Consider the following 22,525-nt stretch of genomic DNA (forward strand, 5'->3'; position numbering starts at 1 on the left):
AAACTAGCTCAAAGTTGCAAGAGGCCATGCTGAAATTCCAAATGGAGGTACAGTGTGTTCCTTGGAGCATACACAAAGCTTCTGCCTGTGATTGTAAATGGCATTAAGAACACAAAGCTTGCATATCCTTAGCATTTCTGACAAAACGTTTTCCATTGCCCCATTCACATCTGCAAAACTGAAACTTCAAAAACTGTTTGAGAGGATGCAGCCTGCTCCAAAGAGTAAACAAGGGAGGAGGGATTAGAATGATGTCTATCCAAGCTCACTACTCAGGCTCTACACCCACTATGCACTGCAGAGCACTTGAAAATAGAACTGGCAAGAGCTAACTTCTAACTTTCACCATGGCGAAGTCAGACAACCTCCTCCTTCGGTACCCAGCAATTCTGACAGTAAGGAGGAATCCAATCATGGAACCAGGATGCTGAGAGAGACAGAACATCTACTAAATTTATTTTTAAAAATCAAGACACTGTTCCATTGGAAGGGACCTTAGGAGAACACTTAAATGCTTCATCTTGAAAGAGACTTTCATCATCCTTTTGATGGACATACAAGTTGTTTCCAATTAGATTATTTCACAGCCTTACAAAGATTCTCATTCATGATACTGAATGTAATACACAGTAAAAATTCAGGGTTAAAATATGGGTTATAACTATACATGAACTCAGCTACAATGTTATAACACCTCAAACAATAAATCTTCTAAGGACTTGGAAGCACTTGACAAGGAAGCTACATAGCAAGTTATCCAGTGTTCAATGGTCTGTTTACAATAACTGATTTTCCTTTTTGTTTTCAACTTGGATCTCAATCAGAACACCCATGAAGATTAGTACCATCCCAGAGAATGCCAGTTGGGGGGGGGTGTTTGTGGTTTTCCAACGTGTACTTGGAGGAGTTTTATCACACTGTTAGACAACCATTTCTGCACCTTTCTTTTGCCTTTCATTGTCCTGGTCCCCAAGTATCCTTTCCTGATATTCTACCCTGTCAGCAGCAAATCCATTAACGAGACATCTTTTGTGTTTCCTTCTGTGTCACTTTCTTCTCAGATACTGAAGCAGCATTTCTCAAGGGCACTCCAATCAAAAAGGCAGGTACAAGGATTAGATTTACACCAGAAGAATAAGAACTACTCAAAAGTTCCTTCTTTTTAAATGTAATAGGCACTGTGGAAAGTACCAGATTGCCTTCCAGACAGTTTGTTTCAGGACAGCATATCTGCTATGTAAGAAGCTCCGAAACAGCAAAACCTGAGTGGTGGGATGATGTTTCATGATACACTTCTAGCAAAACTTTCAGAACTATATATTTATCTCAATACAGTACAAAAGCAAAGTGTAGGAGCTCTGCAAATGCATTATGCTTTCACCCCCTTACGTAACTTTGAAGTTCTCTTAAAAAAACATACTCAAACTCAACTACTTGTTACTAAGCTTCCAGAGGATACATAAATCATGTATTAAGATCTTCAGCTACATAGAGTGAATATATGAACATTTCTTTAATTTACCAAATGGCCAATTTCTATCTCAGTCTGGTTTCATTAGATGAAATTCTCTGAAAACATATTTGAAATCTAAAAGAAATTTAGAAATATCTCAAAATAGAGAATGACAACAGGGTACGACAGGAAGGAAAAAATATCAAAACCCATCAAAATACTAAGACTTGCAACATTCAGGGAGGTGGCACTACTGAGTCAAAACAAGTCTGGAGCACTGCACACTAACATCACATCGCAAATCTAAAAAACTCACACTGATAGATGCTGACAGAGAAACTTTCCAGAGCAGACCAGGATGCTGCTCATTCACAGCCATAAAGCAGCTTTGCCAGTAGAAAACTTCCACCAGCTCTGTGCCTCCACTGGAATGCTCTGTTGACTTATCTTTAGCAAAAGCTCATCAACTGTAAAACAAGCCTTGGCTTTTGAATCACAAAGTAAAACTGAATGTAAAGTAAAGATTCAACAAAAATAAGAACTTTGAAGTTTTAAAAATTACATTGCAGCCAGTGCCAGTAATGGTACAAATCAATTTGTTTTGCAGATAAATTTCCCTTTCCACCTCACACGATCCCTCTTCCTCCAACTCTGAAGAATCAAGTTTGTGAAAGGCCATCTAGCTACACTAGACATGATTTTAATCATGAAGACAGATGGAAAGCAGAAACCACATGCGAAGAAGTATCAAATACTACAGTTTTTATCTAAGGTCTGCTGTTCCTTGTCATCATACAAGAAATATTAAGCAAAACAGACAGCTCCATATACTTGCATTTAACACTAGTAAAATTATTGCAGTAACTCAAGTGACAGATTCAGAATTTTGAAGCCTTAAACTAAAAGAAAATTTAATCTTGCCTAGAGGCTGTTGTACACTATTTACTTGGGATTGACATTTATGCTTAAAAAGAGACTGGAAAAAACTAAGAGAATGTAAGCTCAACAAACAAGATATCATGTGTATTTTTTCATTGTGTTTGTAAGTCTAAAGTATTCTCTAATATAAAAAAAAATCAGAAAAAATATTCAAGTGTTGACATTTTCAGAAATGTGTTTTTAAAACAAAGCATCAAGTTACTTTATACAAAGTTTACAGTTCACAATGCACCCTGGCACTTTTTTAAACATATGGAACAGTATCTTCATAAACACGTGCAGAGATAAGCATGCCATTCCAGCCACAGCAGCTGCTTTGATTCATGTTTATGAAATGCTTAAAATTCTTGGAGTATACATACACTGCAAAAAGAAGATGCAGTGACACCACGAATCCCAGTCAGTCACTACTAGCCTGCTATCTGTGCTGTTACTAAATGTGAAGAGGCAACAGCACAGGCTTGGTCAGGGCTAGCATCTAACAAGTAGGTCATAAGCACTTAACCTGTTGCTACTGCACCGTGAGCCTCTTTGCACCCATATCCAGCACCATTATAACCATGCATTAACACAAGCACCCAGCAATACTTCAGGCACACCTTTCTGCTGCTGTGCTGAATGATGTACCCCAAAATAAGTCCTGTAACACTACTAAACACCAAAATATATTCATGGCTATCTGTCAAAACAGTAGTTGTGGTGTAAATTTCTGCCCTGAGTTATAACACTTCTTAAATAGCAAATAAGCCACTACAGGACAATAAGCCATTAAGGACTTCATGAGGGTCTGTTAAAGTACAGATTTCCCTATAGTGATCTATGTAAAATGAGACAGAACATTCAGATTAACTCCTAGTGAAAAAGTTACACCTTACAAGCCACTGATTTCACATTATCCAAAGATGATGTAGGAGTATTTGGTAAGCATGTACACGCTTGAGGATGTCTCTATTTAGGATGTAACAAAATGTCAAATGAAGGGTGCGGCTGATGACTAAAGAATATATTAGTTCAGGATATGGTTAGGAATTTGTAGATGTTTTGATGGCTGAGGGTTGGGTTTTTTAATAATTACTTTTAGATTAAAAGGCAACTATCAAAAATAAAAGCCAGGACTGTAGAGGATAACACTAACCAAGCACAAGAAGGCATTGATTTACTTTTTACCCCAACCAAGAAATTACACAAAAGGACGCCCTCCCCTGGCATAGAAAACAGCTTATTTAACTCCTACTTTTCATCAACATGGATATCTTGAGCTCAAGTCATTGATTTTCAGTTCCTGTCAGCAATGCATTTTTCTGATCGACCTTCATACTCTAAATTGTTAACTTACCTCCATCACCCTGCCGTGAACACTCATCTCATGCTTCACACAGAAGGACCATAAAGGCACACACAATCGACCCATGCTCCATCAAACCTCAAACTCTGATGACCAATTTCATATGAACGTACAAAGTCAGATACTAACTAGAAAAACTTATATTCCTTTTATGGTCTCTTGTAAAAAGACACAGGAACATTATTTCCGGGTGATGGGGCAACTGTTTTAGTTAACTAGCTGCTTTGGGTCACAAGTTAACTTGATAGTTGAGTCCTGTGGTGCACATCATTGCAACGCACGGACCATGTCTTTGTAGGCTGCACTCACTGTCTCCAGCCAACATTTTCACACTTCCTTAAAGAGCCTTCTCCACTCTGCCATCAGTACCAGACATCCTCACAAAATACAAGGAATCAAGCAATCAGAGAAGTTACTCAGTTAAGCAACAGCATCTGCGCTGCCCTGCTGCAGCAGTAGGCATTTTGCTACAGCAGGCAGTAATTGTTTCCATTAATAGATTCAAACCATGCCCAGGAGAGGCCAAATAAGAAAAGGCACTGCACAACTTTCCCACCAAGGACAGCCTGCCCACGCAAGAGACACTGGTACCACAGCCAGAGGCAGCTACCACTGGTGCTGCTCAGTCTGCACCCAGCTATAGAGGAACGCTCAAATCTGATAATGTCTCAAACACAATAGCAACAAGCGCGTTTGCCAATTTAAAGATTTAGCTCTAATCTTATTACTAGAAGTACCACCATGTTGAATCCCTGAGCAGCAGATGCCTGCTTGCACATGCTGCACCGAAGGCCCGATCAGACCAAAAAGGGATTGGCTTTGCCCCCGAAACTTTGTGCCAAGATTCGCACCCCAGCTCTGCGCTGTACTCAGACCTGCATGGAAGGGCACCTGGTGTGTGCTGCTCCTCTCCGAGCTCAAGTTCTGCAGAACAGGGACTTCCTAAGCACTTCCTGAAGTATTTTGAATCTAATCCACACCTCGATCACATGTTTATAAGCATCATTTAACTCTAAATTTGTTAACCATTAAATTACAGCGAATCTAAGTCCAGAATCTTACCATACGCACATTTAATAAACATACTAGATGCACAACAGAGCAAAGAATCTTGTTTTCAAAACAAGAAATCTGTCTCTATTTACACTAAAGAGGAAAGGATGTGAAAATAAAATTTTTCCTTTAGTGCTACCATCCCCCCCAAAAAAGGATAAAAATCTCTCCACATTTTAAGAGAGCTGTAATTTTTTAAATTCATAATTCATTTCAATAGACAACATATTCAATGTGTATTGACTAGTAATCCAGACCTCAAAAACACCTCTGGTTGCAGAAAGACACAAGTGCATGCATACCTGCCCCTTCTAAACACAGAAGCTAAACATGTCTAAAGGCCTAATCTTTTTACTCATATTTTCATATCCCACAATGAAGGCACTTCTAACACTGTAAAACAGAGAAACTGGACAAGTTCGAAGCTGAACCTCGTTCCACTGTGTTCTACACAGAAATATTTGAACATAACACTCAGTAGTCCAAAAGCAGAGAATGGCTACAAAGCAACGATTGCCTAAACATGGTCATACCAAGCACAGTTTTCCTTCTCCCCAATCACTTTATCTATTTTTGTTCTGAAATTTTGCCAGCTAAAAACGGTTGCTTACCCACAATCCCAACAGCCTCAAACGGTAGTTTCCTCCAGCCATGACATTTACGGACCAAAGCACAAGGTCCTAACAGCTGTCTGGACTTCATAAACATGGTAAAATAATGGATGTTGCATTTACTCACAGTTCAGGCCACCTTAGGAAGAACCAAGAGCCATGCCACACAGTATTTTGGATTACAAGTTTCTGTCTCATTTTGTTTCAAATTACATGGAATTTCAGAACAGCCATTTCAAGGAACTGCATCTACTATCCCATCTGAGGCATGAATGGATTAAAGCAATGCAAAAATAGTTCCCAAAATGACATTTTCCAACCATGCATTTTGTAATTCAAATACATTTCTTCCGCAAAGGTTCAAAGCTAACATTTCACATCCTGAACGTTGATGTCTAACAGGAAAGTTAGAGAGGTCAAAGTCAGATTACTTTTACAATTTCCTGCAAAGATAAAAGTCACTGCCTTCTGTTATTTTATGCTCCACCTCAGACAGGTGATAATTTGAGGTATACACTTCAAATACATGATTTTGTCGATCATTCCTTCAGATATGGAGAAAATTATCAGCTGTCCTGTTTCAGCTTCTAGAAGTTTCAGTTTGAAAAAGTTACCATTAACAGAAACACGTAACCTCGCCCTCCAACAGCGCTCTTCTCTCATCCTTGATGCTACTCAAAGCAACGTATCAAAAATTACAAAAAACCACAGGAAGGACTACGTACGTACTAAAGACCATCCAAAGTCATGTTTTCTCCAAAGCAGGGGGAGTAACAGCTGTTTTCTGGAAACGAGTTCTAGGACAAGCTGCCTAGGGATGGAATCTGTGCTTCAGATATTAATCTTTGAAAGTATTATGACCTACAGAAACTAGATAGACACACACAGACACATGTGTTCCTAGCTATTTATTTTATTAAAGAGCTTCAACCCACACACAAAAAGCCCCCATATACTCTGTAATCTTTAGTAATTTAGAACTATAGGAAGACTTTTACTTAATGAGAATTGGGCCTTGGTGCTACTTGTCTTATCAAGATGAGGATGGAAGAGGACAGAACAAGCAAGTCACAACATGTTGGGTTTTCTTAAAGAGTTAAGACAGCCAAGAAAGACACTTTCAGAGAAAAGTGGAGATTTGAAGTTCAGCTCTACAATCTGAGGACTTCTTTCTTGTTTTCTGCACTGAATTTTTCAATAAGGCAAAATATGCACCAGGCTACTGAGCTCTAATGGAATAAATTGCCCAATAGACAAATTTGTGTTTCAGTTAAAACTACAGATGAAATAGCACTTCAGTTCTACTGTCTCCATAGTTCCTTGTTTATTTCTGTCAAGACAAATATTTTGCTTACTAAAGGAAAAATCATGTCACGAAGAACTGTTGTCAGGGAACTAAAATAAAACTTTTCAGATCCTATGCATTAAAAAGCATAGCTGAAAGGAAAGAAAGAAGGGAGGCAAAGGAGGAAAGCATATTTTAACAATCAAAAACAGAGGAGGAACCCAGCAAGGCTTCATTTGTCCTACTAAAAAAATACCATCCTTAATGTGAGATCTTTCGTAGACATAGAGATGTGAAATTTCCATCGTAAAAAGTTACTGAAATATTTTGCAAGATTGACTGTGACTCCGTACTCTAATTATCTCATAGTTACATTTTAACACTGCACCTTATTGCCAAGTATACAGTTGGCTTAGAAACATAATACCCATTTCTAAAAGACTATAAGTAAGAACAGGTTTTTTTACTGGGAAGAGTGTACTTTGAGAAAGGAAACTCAGATTCCCAGGCGAACGCAGGAAAAAAAAACCAGAGGGTTCCCAGGAATTTTTTGGGGGGAAGAAATGGAAGTCTTATATTAGTTTTGGGGAGGAAATGGCTTAGAGATGGGAGAGGGAACTAAAGCAACACACAAGCACACTTCAGCAGGTATAAAGGAAACTACTGCTACCAATAACAGTAAAACAAGGGTTAAAGGTATGAAGTTCAACAACGAACTTCCAAAAACTTTGCCAGCACCAGAGATTACACCTGATAGCAGCTAATGAAAACCGTTCCTTTCTGAACTCTGCCTCCTCTTACTTCAGTTGATAAAGATTTTCCTGTGTCTTTCAGACACAGACTGTTCAGTTTTACTATGTTCTGGTTTTCCTCCTTCGTTAGTTTAGAAGGCTGGAAGTCATGTGCCTGTGGGCAACAGCAGGCCTGCTGCTTATAAAAAGACAGAACACTTGTATCTAATAACAATTGCTATTTTGTAGCAGTGGTTGTTACGGTGTGGATGCTGTGTGGTCTAGCAGTTAGAAGATGCAGTCAGAACCCTGTTCTCATTTATGGTTATAGCTTTACCCCTAATACAATAATGAAAGTTGGACAAATGACAGCACTGTCTGGGATTTTAGGCTTTTTACACCACTTGTAAAACTAGCATTACTTGCCAATCTAAAATCCTTTGGAACTATTCTTCATAATGCCTAGAGACTAATTATTATCATGCAACTGAACTTAAATTTAATTCAAGAATTCCTTACAGCATCGGCAAAGCTAGTAAAATCTGATTTTCCTAGCTTTGGATGTTCTTCCAAGAGCAAATTTTATAATCTTATCATTATTAAAGAGTTACTTAATCTTACTTTAGAAAATTCTGTCATTACCTTTTAAATTTTAACTGAGAGAACAAAGCAAATAAAGAGCATGGTCCTGAATTCTACTCTCCACACCCTACAGTCTCTTGGCTTCAGCTGAATTAAAAAAAGCAGCCCTGGAAACCAAATTTGCTTTAGAAGGCTACTTATTCTTATTCCAAAGTGCAATACAAACTTGTACTTCCATTCATGTAGAAAAGGGAAATTTCCATATAAAAAGATAAAACCTAAAAAGGGAAAGGTAAGATTAAACAGAATATTAAAACAATACATAGAGTAGGGAAAGACCAATTAATCACCCTAACAAATTAAATCATATTTGCAATGACATGGTTGCTCTGAAAGAAAAATCCAGTTAAGCTATATAAAAACAAGCTACACAAAGAAAACCAAAAATCCATTTGACATCCCTAACCCTGCCAAGGCATCAATCCAAGTGCAAGCAGCAGCTACTCAGCAATTCAGAGCCAGTTTATACAGACATTTTATGGTGGGTACACACAGAAGAACAGAATTCATCTCTCTTCATGAGAAATTAAACTATTTATCTTGAGTAAAAAAATAGAAATCAGCAGTTTCAGACTGAAGAAAGCGTAAGGATTTTCACAAGGCACTAAAAAGTCCATTAGGCATCTCAACAGGTTACATACAACATCTGCCATTTAAGCAGGCACCCAAACTATATGTTTGCATTAGTGAGAGTTACTTCCAATCAGTGTTTCTGACTGTTACTTCCAATAAATCTGGCAGTTGCCTCAAACACAAGTTAACAGCCAGCCAAATTCTAGCCTCACACTGTGCTGCAAGCAGGACACCTATTACTTGCCAACACAGCTGCCGTCAGTGGGGCTGCACATAAGCATCACTGCTCATCCATAAGGATATTGACGTAGAAACAGAAGCCAGTTCCAACCAAGAGAATCTACATACATTATAGATAGTAAAGCCTGACAAACACAAGACACAGAAGCTCTCAAAAGACAGAGTCACTGAATAGTCTTACTGCAGGCCGATGTGCACAACAAGCAAAATTGACAAATTCAAGGCTCTTCATTAAACCACCTGGCTCTCTCAGGTCTATTGAAACAGTGATTTTTAAATCTTAATTCTGTTCTTGCTTTGTACACTCTGTGTGTATTTCGTGTTTCATACCTGTCAAATCCACTCACTTTGAAGAGTTAATGTCATTCTTATTATAGTAGTGTTTATTCAACTCCTGTTGATTGAAAAAAACCTCCATACTTTCTAAAACAGAATCGTTTTTAATAAAAAACCAAGATTTCCATTTCACAGATGGGATGCTAAGACCCACAGAGACAGCATGACTTATAGATGATTACACAAAGATCTTTGAGAGGGGTAGGAAACAAGCACAGAACTTTCAAGACCCAGGCCAGCACTTTAACCACAACGATGGTCCTGAAGACAATGCAAGCTGGATTTAAAACAAACTGGTGTGATTACAGCTATATTCTAGGACATGGTTTAATGGGAGAAGCACCTTCCCACCTTGAACATGTAAGAATAGAGAAGGTCTCAACCTCTTCTGCTGGAAAGCTATAAAAGCTTCCTGCTTTTATAAAACACTGCCTTTGGAAAAAAGAATATTCTCACACTACCGTTTCTTCATAACTACCATGAACTGAATCAAAAATATTCTTAAAAAAAACTTAAGTGGTAGGAACGCGCTAGATTTAAAATCTGTATATGATTTCACACTCCTTGGCATTAAATACATTTAACCGACCAACTTAAGTTGAGCAGTCAACAGGTAACCAAACAGATAAGAATACAATGTAACTGAACACACAAGCATACAACATAAGTATTCCCCTCGCACCTCCCTGTCTTTCCCCACACTCCCTCAAAGGAAAGAAATCTTTTCCTGTTCTGATCTATTTTTACAGTCTAGTGCATTGGTATTTTGGATTATTTCCAAGGGTATTCTTCACTGGGGCATCACAGTTAAATGCCAGATTTCAAAATTATTTTAGCATATTCTCATAGGCTACTTCACAGAACAACACTGAATTAATAAAGGATCTAGCAATTACAGCCTTTTCAAATGCAAATACATTAAAACCTAGTAAACAAACCTATTAAAAAAAAAGTCCATCACTAGCATAAAAATCAGATTCTGCTTCTTGCTCCCCCAAAGGTTACATCAAGTTGGTGGCAGCCTGCACTCAAGGAAAATTTCTGAAAACAGCACGCACAATCTAAGTCCTTACCTACTCAACAGCTTATTTTTTGAGCAGTCAATCAAGAATCAACTTCTAAACCTGGGAGGCCAACAGGGATCTTCTGTCTCCACACTGGGTACGTCCGACCCCGCCAGGAAGCCAGGTAAAGAACCGATCCCTCCTTCACAGGGATACAAGCCCAAGGCAGCGACCCCCGGCCAGCGCTCGCCCCTCGCCCGTTCCTCCCCACCCACCGCAAACCCCGAAAGGCACCGAGCGAGACCCCCGGGACCCCGCCGCTGCCCTGACAAAGCCGGGCGAGGCGTCTGCGAGGGCGAGGCGGAGGAGCTGGGGCTTGGTTTTCACTCGGGGCACGGCGACTCGGGCTTTTACCTTTCTCCCTGCTTGGTGTTGGAAGGCGGAGGGTGAAGCACAGTCTGGTTCCCTTCCATCTCCACGATGCACTTGGTATTCAGGTCCAGCTCTGCAAGGCGACACGGGGGGGGTTGTACCCAGGGCGAGCGTACCCCCGCTTCTCCCGGCACGCCGGGGCAGCTCGGCCCCCCGGGTCCCCCTCGGAGCGAGCGACGGCGGGGGCTCGTCCCGCCGCCAGCCTGGGGGAGAACGCGGGGGGACGCCCCCTCCCCGCACCCCGCTGTGCCCCCGGACTCCATTTACCTCTCTTGTTCATGGGCCGGACCCTGACGGCAACTTTCACCTTGGTGTCCGACATCTTCCCCGCTCCCGGGAGCGGCGGGCGGGCGGCCCCGCTCAGCGCCGGCGGCGGCAGCGACACGGCGGAGCGCCACCGTCCATGCCGGACCGGGGCGAGGGCGGAGGGCCGGGGTAGGAGGGGAAGGCGAGAGAGGGAGGAAGGCAGGGAGAAGAGAAGGAGGAGGAGGAGGAGGAGGAGGAGGGAGCGGCGCCGGGGAGGGCGGTGGCGGCGCAGCCCCAGCCGCCTCCTTGCTCAGCCGCGGCCCGCACCGGTTCTGGCGCTGGCTGCCCACGGGCTCGTTCGCAGAGCTGCTGCTGCCGCCGCCTCCCTGCCAATCCCCACCGCCATCTTCCACCGCCTCCTCCTCCCGCCGCGCCGCCGGGAGTGCGGGCGCCCAGGCAGGCGGAGAGAGGGCGGGGAAAGGCGGTGGCGGCGGCGCCGGAAAGCGACGGGAACAGCCGAGCGCCTTCGGCGCGGGGGGCGTGGGGAGACTTCCCCCCCTCCATCCTCGGACAGGCGCTGCTTCCCAGTGAGCACGCGCGGCGGGATGCGCTTTGCGCGGGAAGGTGGCGCTGGCGGGAGTGGGGATGCTGCTGCCAGGACTGTGCCCTCACCCCCTGCCCGAGAGCCACCGTCGCTCCTAGTGCAGGTGTGTGCTGTCACCACAAAGCCACCGGCTTGTCCGACTGGACACCGAGTTTCCTTGTGGCGAGGAAAGACCCTACAGGAAAAGCCACAAAGTGCCCCAAAACAAAATGTTGTGATGCCAGGGGATGTTTTTTGACAAAAAGTGCACAACGTTAGTAAACAATGACCTGCCTGGCACGGTCCTGGCACCAGCACGGGTGACCTCGGCGAAGTGTGTGCATTGCATGTTATGGAGTCCTGGAAGCGGCGCGGCACCTCGAGGTGATGGAACAAGGAGCCCTGCCCGGGCCTCAACCTGCCTGACACTTCCTTGGCTGTGAAGGGTTGCCTGTGAAGTGCTGGGACTACTTGTGCCATCCTGCTGTTCCACACAGCGATGGGCAACCATTGCCTAGTGCCTGCCCAAACGCCATAGGATGGAGTTGTGTCCATCTACTTGTGGTGAGTTCAGCGTTGGGAGAAAGTGTTACAAACAGCAGTGCTTTACTCAGCAACCGCAAGCTCCAAGGATGGCTGACCTTCTAGTGGGCAAGCCAAGAAAGATTTTTAGTTAAAACTGCAATAGGCTTAGGATCTTGGGATAGCCTTCTTTTCGAAGTGTCCTGTTAAAACTTTGTTATCTCCCCAGAAGTGTTTTCTTAGCTTCAGTAAAATATCTTCCAAAGAATCAAGCCTTATCATTGATGCAGCTAAATGGGAGGAATTCCAGTGCAAAAGAGCGATGTCTGTAATGTTTTCTTTAAGGAAAAGACAGGCTCAACCCCAAAAGGGATTATTCTGTCTACTCTGGGGCTAAATCAGTGTAGAGAGAATGGATTAAACAATAAATGATGAATAGATAGCTGCACTGAGAAAGAGCAGACGTCTAAAACAGAGGTGAAAGCAACAGATGGAGCTTAGAAGATCGTCCCCTTCCTGGCTGCCAGCACACCAACAAGAACACCCCTGCAAAGGGACTGAGAGGACTGTTTCTGGAGAAGGCCTGGCTGCCCCAAATGGCTACAACTTGCAGGAATGCTGAAAGGAAATGATACACAGTTAGCATGGCAAAAGAGAAAGGTTACCAAACAGAGCTGGGTATCTGGAGAACATCAGCAGAAAAAGCTAGTGCGTGTGGGCTTCTTGCCTGTGGAAGTAGGCATAAGAGATGCAGTTCCTTATGAAAGGCATCATAAGCATGTGGCTCAACGAGTAAAGAAAAGGAGCGATGTTGAAATGAGACATCCTACTTATAGCTGTAGACTGCAAGAACCCAGATCAAAGTAAGCGCTGGCTCAAGACAAGGCATGAGGTCTGAAATGGCTGTGGAGAAAGGGAGTTGTTCAGTGAAACTCGGACACTGTTGGGAAGAGAAGGCGGCCAGCAGATGTAAGGGAAAATACTCCCTTCCGTTTCAATTTTCCACCTCTTAGTGGAAAAACTACATCATTGCAAGATTAAATAAAAACAATTATATTAGCTAAAGAGAAACTGAAGGAAGTCTTTATGAGATTGACTATGATTTTGGCTGTGGGAAGAGTCTTGGGAAGAAGTTTTTACAAATGTCTGGTTTAGGATTGTGAATTATATTCCACCATTTGCAGGTACAGAAAGCTGGCCATGCAAAACTGTCCGAAAAGGCCTAGTTTGTTGTAATGCAGACTGTAGTTGTTCACTTCGTGTAAAATTCTGATTTTTTTTCTAGTGTTAGGTAATTGAGAAAAGGACTTTTGCTCTTTCATTTACATCAGCATGCCCTGAAAAACAGCTGCTAAAAATGAGGTCTTGGTTCCACCAAGGTTTTCTGCCCTCTCGAGAAAGGGCTTTTGGCAACATTTGTACCACAACCTGACAATATCTATTAGGCAGCCTGCATGTAGCAGAATGTATTTCTGGTCTCCTCTAAACCTTTGGCATTAGGGCACAATAGGAAGAGGGTCATGTTTTAGAGGCCTCATGAGATCATTAGGTAGATCAAAGAGCAATCTGTGAATTCAGGACAATGAGATGTTTCTCTTCTGGCATTGTATCTCCCCATTGAACACCATATGGAACCCTTTATGTCTCTGTCTTTGCTACCGGTAGCAACTACGGATAGATGTCTCTCACCTGTCAGAATTTGTTAGCTTGATCAGTTTACATGCGCCGTGGGAACTGGCAAGGGATACTGATGGGTCGCTCACCCATTGGAATTAGCTGCCAGCTATCCCAGACATGCTGATGGATGGATGGGAGATACCAGATGAGAAATGACAGCTTACTGCTTCAGCAATGATAAAAGATGAGAGCTGGAGAAAGTGGAGACTGATGGTGGGTGAGGGGAACTGAGAGGGAAACACGAGGATGAAATCATCTGAAGCCATCCTTCCCTGATTTCTTTTTCCTGTCCCTGCTTTCGTCCACCTGCTCTTTTGTTCTGGTTCTCTATCACTGAGGTCAACAGCAATTCTGGATCTTTACTAGGGCCAGGATTGAATGTTTGTCTCTTTCTTGTTTTTCATCTGTTTCATTCTTCTTTCTTGCCTTCGAGCATTTCTGTACATTTGTCCATCAATCCATCATTCAGCAAAGAACATAAAGAAAACATTGCTCCTTACTTTATTCTGCTCCTCATCTTCCTAAGGCATAACACAGATAATGTGATTTGACATGAAGGCATGTCCATGTCTTCCTATATATTCTGAGCAGGAGGATCGACAGCTCTACTTCATGACATAGAAATGGAGGAGCGATGCTGTGTACCCAGGTTGATGCCTGAAGTCCTGATGGTGTTCCACCGACCCCCTTTCCTTAGCAAAGGACAGAGAGAAATGTCACAGAGCCTGCCAAGAATATCCATCTTGTCAGCAGCATCCCCAGCACATATCTTACCATGCATGCTGTCACTGGCACGTCTAACTTCATCTTGTGTCACAGGAGCCAGAGAGGAGAAGGAGCTGGCGGCAGCGAGAACATGGGAACCAAAGCAGTGTTTTTCTTTTGGTGTTGAAAGTGGTAAAAGAAAAAGTGTTTAATTTTATAGCACCTGAAGTCCGAGAGATGCTTACTAAATTTAACCCAAGATTTGTATTTTATAAGATTAACCAAAATAAAAGTTTTTTCTGTGTTTCCAAATTTTTATTGAGTTTTTTTTAATTCAAATTAACAGAGAAAACAAACGTTTTTGTCAACCCAAACACATTACAGCATCATCCAGCTTGAAAGAGGTAAAATGAAAAAATGCTGTATAATGAAACCAACAGATATTCTTAACATTAATAATCTAATATATTACACTTATATTAGGGAAAAAACACAGGAAGAAATCGTAGCTCTAACAAAATAATTGATAAATCTTTAACTGATGTTGGTGAAAAAGAAGAATGGATAATAATTTCTGTTTGGGTTTTTTTAAATAGCATTTATCATATTGGAAAAGAGACATGGACATTCTATAAGGGAGAAATATTTCTTATTGAAGGGGTCAATGAAATATGACTGTATTTGCGTCAGGACACAAATGAGTGTCCTGTTATACAGACAAACTTGAATTTTTCATTGAATAAAATGCATTTAGAGAGCACCTGAGGAACCAAGTGCCTGCTCATAATTGTACACTGGGAACCAAATATCTGTCTCACACACATCACTAGGCTTTGCAAATAACCCTGCTGGAGAGGTACATTGAATTTAGAAAAGGATATGAGGGCAGGATTTTAGCCAATGACCTAGCTGAGGGCACTTTTCAGGCTGCTTTTCTATTTCCTTCTTGCTTCAAATTCAAGCTGGACGTTAGTCAGGCTGGATTGTTGCCACCTCTGTCTTATCAGAGATCTGTTTTGACTGTCTCTAAAGCTGTGCAGGAGGCATGAAAATTGTCTTCTATGTCCAGCATATTTATGGCAACACCCTGGGCCCAGAAAGGGGCTGCGGTGACAAATGCTCTTCTGACACTCAGAAAAAAAAAAGCAGTAGCTTGAATTGCCAGTGTTAAGAACAAATGCAGAATATATGCACCTAAACATTATCCTGCCTGACAGATGCTGCTCAAAGCTACACGAGGTGGCTGACAGCTCTGTATTGATGCATAGTATATTGCTTTTAATGGGCATTGCAGTTTAAGCCCACCTCAGCTCTGAACAGAGTTGGCTTACAGGCACTTGTAGTGATGAACGAACTAAATCTGCTCTTACAGGTTAATTTACCTATGTTTTGAATTACCTGATTTGCTTTACGTGGCTGGGGTCTTGACTGTTGCTAGGACCCTACCTCTGCCTCCACACCCACCCTGGATGCTCGAGAGTGTCCAATTACAGCGAATGTCCCCCAGGCAGGTGCAGTTGCATCTTCATCAAGCTGAAAAGTTCCTTGCTATGGGCAGAAAAAATATCAAATGAAATTTTGCTGATCAGATACGATATTTTCTCCCTGCCTCTGATGCAATATTGCAATAGTCTTTTAGAAACTTTATCCCAAGATTCAACACAGTAGATGAAACTAACTCGTCTGTGAGAGGAGCTGCTCAATTTTAGCTACATTTAACTCCATGACCATTCTGCAGATGATAATCTCTCTGCTCCACTCATTGAAGGGCAGGGAGCTCTGTTCCCCATCTTCTATCACTTAGAAAGGAGAAATAGTTTTAAATTACTGTGGGAACTTTAATGGTCATTACTACCTACAGATAAAAAGTCCTACTAATAGAAATAAATGAGCTTAGAAGCAGACTAATGCAGCTATAGCAAAGAAACTGAGGGGAAGTAAAAAAGGTGAAAAAGGTGCAAGAAAATTTCTTTATATCATTCAGATACATTTCCCTACACTCTGGAAGTGTGACTACTGTTTTTACTGAATCCAAACTGAGTCAGTCATCTTGGGAGGGATTTGTTTTATGACAGGGACTTTAACATCCCTGCAATTGTAACCTCAGATATGAGCCATAGTTCTGTCCTCCTCTGACAGCTAGTCATGTGCTATGTAGCTCACGTTCCTTAGCTGTCCAGGAAAGAAATGGTGGATTTATTTAGATTTTTGTTACTATTCATGTTAATTATCTGTATGCCATCCCTTTTCACTTCAGGAAACACTCCACCCCCAACTCAAATACCTTCGGAAATTTGTTTGTACTAGGGAGATCGGGGCTGTGGTTATTCATCCTCGATTCACAATGAACTGATATCATAATCAAAATCTATGTAGTTGGGGCTCTTATCACTTCAGTTATTTCCTACAGGGAAAGAAGAGGTATGGATGACATGGTCACCTGGAAAACTCAGTACAGTATTTAGGAAAAGGAGTTGAAAATGAAACAGACCCATAAAAGGGTTACTGGGAGAACTGGGGAATGGTGAATATTATCAAAGAGCAGACTAACAAAGTTCAGTTTGTTTAGTCTAGCAAAATGAAGACTGAGAAGGGATATGGCTGTTTACACTTCCTTTCAGGCCAGTTAAAAGCATGGTGCTACTGAAGTTTCAGGAAAAACACTAGCACAAGAACAAATGGGTGTAAACTGTCTTTCATGCAGCCCTTTTATTCTGGGCTGCATTAGGAGGAGCACTGCCAGCAGATCAAGGGAGGTGATCCTTCCCCTCTGCTCAGCACTGGTAAGGTCATATCTGGAGTGCTGTGTCCAATTCTGGGCTCCCCAGTAGAAGAGAGATAGGAACACATGGAAGAGGCCACAAAGGTGATTAAGGGGCTGGAGCGTCTCCTAAGAACAAGGGCTGAGAGAACTGCAACTATTTGGCCTGGAGGAGAGAAGGCTCAAGGGAAGGACTATTATCACTGTAGAGATATATGTGAAGGGAGGGTGCAAAAAGAAGGGAGCCAGACTCTCTTCAGTGGTGCCCAGTGGTAGACCAGGAGGTGATGAGCACAAACTGAAACACAGGAGGTTTCCTCTGAACATTGGGGAACACTTTTTCACTGTGAAGGTGACTGAGTGCTGGCACAGGTTGCCCAGGGAGGTTGTGGAAGCTCCATCCTTAGAGATACTCAAAATCAGGACCATCCGGATATGGTCCTGCACAACTGGCACCAGGCAGCCCTGCTTGGGCAGGGACATTACACTAGATGGACTCCAAAGGTCCCTGCCAGCCTCAGCCCTTCTGTGTTTCTGTCTTGGAACACACTCAGGCTGGAAATGAATTGACTTCTTCCCCCAGACAAATGAATGGCTTCCTGCACATGAGACCAGAGGTCTAAATCCAGTGAATTTTAAAGAGTAAACTTGATTGGGTTAGATGACATGACAGCAGGGAACCTTTCCTGCTGACCCTACTAGACACATGCCACTACACAGTCTTTAAACATCATGGTGGTGATAATAGTTTATGGTAGTGGAAAGAGAAGGGAAAGGAAAGAGTTTTGTACTGTTAAAAAAGTAAGATCAAAGGGTCCCAAAGGAACTGACATTCCCTACATGTGGTTAATATAACTATTTAAGTTATGAAAAGGGATTGATGTTAAATTAGTAGAGATACATAATTTTTCCTTTTATTCTTTCCCTTTTCTACTCTATATTAGTGGAAATCAGATAATTCTCCTAAGAAACAACAAATTGCCACAGCTAGTTTGTAACACTATTTACAATTTAAATCAGTAGGCAGGCCCCAGTGAACTGAAGGAAAGGACAACCCTCCCATTATTCCCCCTACCCAGAAAGCTCTCACCCCTCTTCATCTTTATGATAAAGAATGTCTGGTATGCAAGCATCACTCCAGCACATCCATGCAGTCCCCTTGTGACTGCAAGTTCCAAACTGAGATTAAGGGCACTTGTGGGCAGGAAGTTGGCTCACGAACATTCTCCAGAGTATCACTAATTATAAGGCATTTGCTAAGTGCAGGTGTGTGCCTTACCACAGGTAGAAAAAAGTGAGTCTGCAGCCTCCAAGTCTCTTCAGTTAGCAATCAGATACTACACACAGTCTGACTAACTTACAGCAGTGCTCAGGCTCTGTTTTCAGAGGCGTTCTTTATGCACAATAGGGAGGAGCGGGAAAGCTGTAAATATAAACAACGTGATTAGTGGCAGCAGCCTTTTGGAACAGAAGAGCAGCATTCCTGTTAACCCTTCCACACTCAGTCACAGTCCCCTTGCTGGTTTACTTCCTGCTTTCAAAGAGAAGCTGAACTTTGCTGGCTACCCTGGGTGAGACTTAGAACCGGGGCCCTGCCCCTGGGAGGAGAAGGAGGGTGGGGAGGGAGTAGTGCATCCACCAAGCTTGCTTACTAAGTAAGCTGAGATAGTAACCATGCTGGCCAAGCCAAAATTTTTCCTTACGCAACTACTTTTTTTTCTGATGCAATTACTTTTTTTTCTGATGCCTGCAAATACATTCTCTAGCCAAACATGATATCTTCCTAAAGTGTGGAGAACAAAAGACGCCCTTGCTCGAAAGGCAGTAGAAAGCAGAACAGTACACACTGGTAGGTCAGGGAGTAAGGAAGCTGAGTGAGACAAAGCCTTGAGAGAGAAGGTGGAATTGTGCTTGTTAAAACATCCAGAAGACAGCTCAGCACAGATCTGCTATCTATTAAATTTAACAGGAAGATTCACATTAAGTTCAACAGGTTTCATCAGCTCCTGTAGAAGGTGGAAACAAGTGCTGAAGGTGCTAATTAAGGTGCATAATGAGATTTGTGATCTATTATTTGGGAAATAAAACACCTCATCATTTCTCTTCCCAGTCTCCCCAGTGTGAAGAAAACATACCAAATACAATAATCTCATAATCATCACCAACAAAATTATCAGCAACAGATCCTAGTCTCATTTTTAGAATGAAGACTCTTAAACAGTGCAACCATTGGGCATCCTTTTTTTCATCCTCTTTGACTCATGGCAAAAGGCTTGCTCTCTTCAGGTTAAAAATATGGAGAAACAGACAGCCTTCCAAGCTTCTTGCAGTTTGTCTACACCAGTATTTGACAGGAAAACACAGAATAGTTATAGGAGTCATCCACAAAATCCAGTACAGGAGGACTTCTGTATCACTGGGACCAGCCTGCTACTACTACAGAGAACTACAAGAAAAGCCCCCAACAAACTAGTGACTTGCAAGTTAGTGACTGATTTAATTTTTCCCACAGTCACTATTACAAATGGAGCTGTACAAGGAGAGCCAGGGTAGAAGGATTCCTAAAACTGTTAGTCCACACACAAAGGTCCTTTATCCTTTTCTCTCCTGTAATAAACTTTGCATTGCCTGTCTCCCAGATGCATTCCTTGAATGACTTAAGTCCTTTCCCACCATTCATATTGTGATCTGAGGTTTCCTCTCTTTAATCTGACAGCAAAGATGAAAGGCAGTTTTAGAAAAGAAACACAGCAAAACTAAAACATGGACAGAACTTCCAGGGCAATTAACCTTTCTTCTGAAATCAAAGTGGTGTGAACACACATATACACCACACAGTTTGAGTCTGAACAACAGCTAATGAGAAATACAGTTCTGGAAGGGACTAAACCAACTGGGAAGAATGTGTAAGGTTTGTGCAAAAGGCACAAATAGAAACAATGTGACTGAATTTCAGAAATCAAAAATTTAGCCTTATCATCAAGAAAATAGACTTGAGATTCAAGTCAAGTCAAGCAAAAGGGTAAAAGTCCATTGCTTGATACAAATGAAAATAATTCACTTGTATGGCTGTTATTTCTCCAGTGAAAGAGACACAAGAAAGACAAGATTTACTTCTGTCTTCAGGGTACACTTTTTTTAAGTGGCTGGTTTTGGTTTTTATCTCAGTAACTCTGACACAGTGGAAATACGTGAAATATAATATCAGCTGCATTTTAATGGTAACACCATCCAAATATGGAACAGCTTTATGAACATCACAAAATAAATGTTAAAAAGACTCGTAGCTCCAATGCTGGGCTTGGGATAACTTCAATTTCACTTTGCCATACTAGGGAAGAAACAGTGTACTTTTCACTTGGTCTTTAAAAGGCAGCACTCTTCCATGTGAAATTAAACCAAAAGTGGGTAACTACTCTGCAACCTGAGAAATCCTTTCACATAGTCTTCTTGGGACCTAGAATCTATAGCGTCATCTCTACCACAGTGAAAACACCATAACTTTCTTAACCTGTTGACTAGGACCAATAACCTCCTCTTGAGGATCTGCAAGACCAGTTCAGGTATAAGGTCTCAACTGAAGCCAGTCCGGAGTGGGTCTTGCCCCAGACTGCTAGTTACAGAACAACTGCACATCCCAAAAGGGAGGCGTGGTACTGATCCAATTAGTCTGATGGACTGTTGGGAACCAAGCAAGGATTCGATAATGTTATGAAAGAATAAATAAGAAAAGCTAAACTATTACGTTAGATTTCTTTCACAAAAGAGTTCTGATGTTGAAAGTCATAATTACTTATAATATATTCTAAACATGCACAGGATTTTCAGCACATAAAAACCCAAAGTAGCATTCCCAGAAATTGTCATCCTAAAGTCCACTGCAAAGACTTCTCCCAGGCAAACCTCTACACTAGCCTGAATCTCCCTGACTTCAAGCCCAGTCCTGCAGCGTTTATTTATGTGGACAATTCCATTTGCAGTACTCATGACTGCACAGATAAACTATTCATGACAGAGCAGGCCTCAACTCAAACAAGTCACTTCAAGTAAAAATAGGAACAGAAAAAGACTAATACACGTATTTGAAATACTTCTGGCTCCATAACATCAGGCTGTAAGCTGAGTGGAAGTTGGCAGAGAACTCATTGAAGAGCCCTATTTCCTACCTAATTAAGGACGACAGATAAAGGAGCCAGGCACATCCTTTTCATATGAAGATGATTATGCATTTTTAATACTTAATCTCACTGACTCTTTTTGATAGATTTCTTCTGAAGCATATCTTTGATGACATTATATTTCTTCTCATGGTAGCACCCTAGTCTGTGATAGTAAATTGTTCTTTGTTTCTTACTTTCAATACAGATCAGTAGTTACTAAATACTGGTTAATAGTGGTTAAATTCCACAGTCTATATTATTCATGAAATCATGCTGGGTGAGCATCAAATGGGTTTGTCCTCTCATCTATTTATATTTGGAAAAATTCCCAGTAAGAGTCACCTCCTGTGATTATATAGGTGTGTAGCTCTTTCAAGATCATCTTCTTTGTATTACAAGTTTTAAAAGCAAGTTTTGATAAAGGACATCTTATCTTTTTTTGCTTTGTTTTGGGTTTTAACATCTTTACATTTTTCTCAAAAAAAATTCTTTATTTTTACCAGCTATAATTTATATCTCTTATCCTATGTCTTCCTTAAAATTGCCTACCTTTTATTCATTACAAAACCTATAACTATATTTAGAGTATTTAATTAGAGAATTTGAAATATATTCCCATATATTTATGGAATCTTGTGAGTAGCAATATTTTCCTGATTTAAAAAAACAATATATTCCATGAAAGTAGGATTTGTTCTCTCACCTCAACTCAGTATCCATATAGTGCTCACCTGTGAACAAAGAATAAAAACTATCTACATTAAGAGGGATCTTTAGAAAAATGCTATATATGTTTATTCAATTACAGGGAGTGTACTTCCCAAAAATGCCTAGATTTCTCCAAATCTTAATTTCCCACAGATTTTTGCTCCAAACTAACAGATAGTAAAAGCTAAGTCACAGATAACTCTCCTGAGGATTGCAATCTGAAAAGTGTGGTTGGGAAATCTGTCCAAATGTAGGTTATTCCTCTGCTAGAGGTAAATACTAATCAAAAGGCAACAGCCCTTATCATCTTGTCCATTTTCCAGGCTGAAATGCTTCACCTCTTAAGAATGCATTCCCTTTACTGGAATGATGGGTGTGCTCTGTGCTCTGACTTGGTGGAGTTTGCCCACTGCTTAAAACCACAGACACCTTTCATTAATTTTTTTTCTCCTTTTCAGAGTCCATCTCTTCTCCTTTCTATCCTCAATGTGAAATATATAACTTGATCCCTGCAATGGG

The 22,525-nt window shown here is 41.4% G+C and overlaps 1 protein-coding gene across 6 annotated transcripts in view; it reads right to left on the reverse strand.

Annotated features, from left to right (window-relative positions):
- KIF13A (kinesin family member 13A) overlaps positions 1 to 11,008 on the reverse strand; it is a 108,498-nt gene extending 97,490 nt beyond the window's left edge. For all 6 annotated transcript variants that reach the window (XM_017808507.1, XM_017808505.1, XM_017808506.1 and 3 more), the window contains exons 1-2: positions 10,912 to 11,008; positions 10,627 to 10,717 (exon numbers count right to left, since the gene is read on the reverse strand). In XM_017808507.1, the coding sequence (XP_017663996.1) occupies positions 10,627 to 10,717; positions 10,912 to 10,966 (146 nt within the window). In that variant the 5' untranslated portion in view covers positions 10,967 to 11,008. The remainder of the gene's footprint in view (positions 1 to 10,626; positions 10,718 to 10,911) is intronic.
- Positions 11,009 to 22,525: the final 11,517 nt, after the last annotated feature.

Source organism: Lepidothrix coronata, unplaced genomic scaffold (genome assembly GCF_001604755.1).
Source record: "Lepidothrix coronata isolate B3197 unplaced genomic scaffold, Lepidothrix_coronata-1.0 Scaffold23, whole genome shotgun sequence".
Taxonomy (NCBI): Eukaryota; Metazoa; Chordata; class Aves; order Passeriformes; family Pipridae; genus Lepidothrix; species Lepidothrix coronata.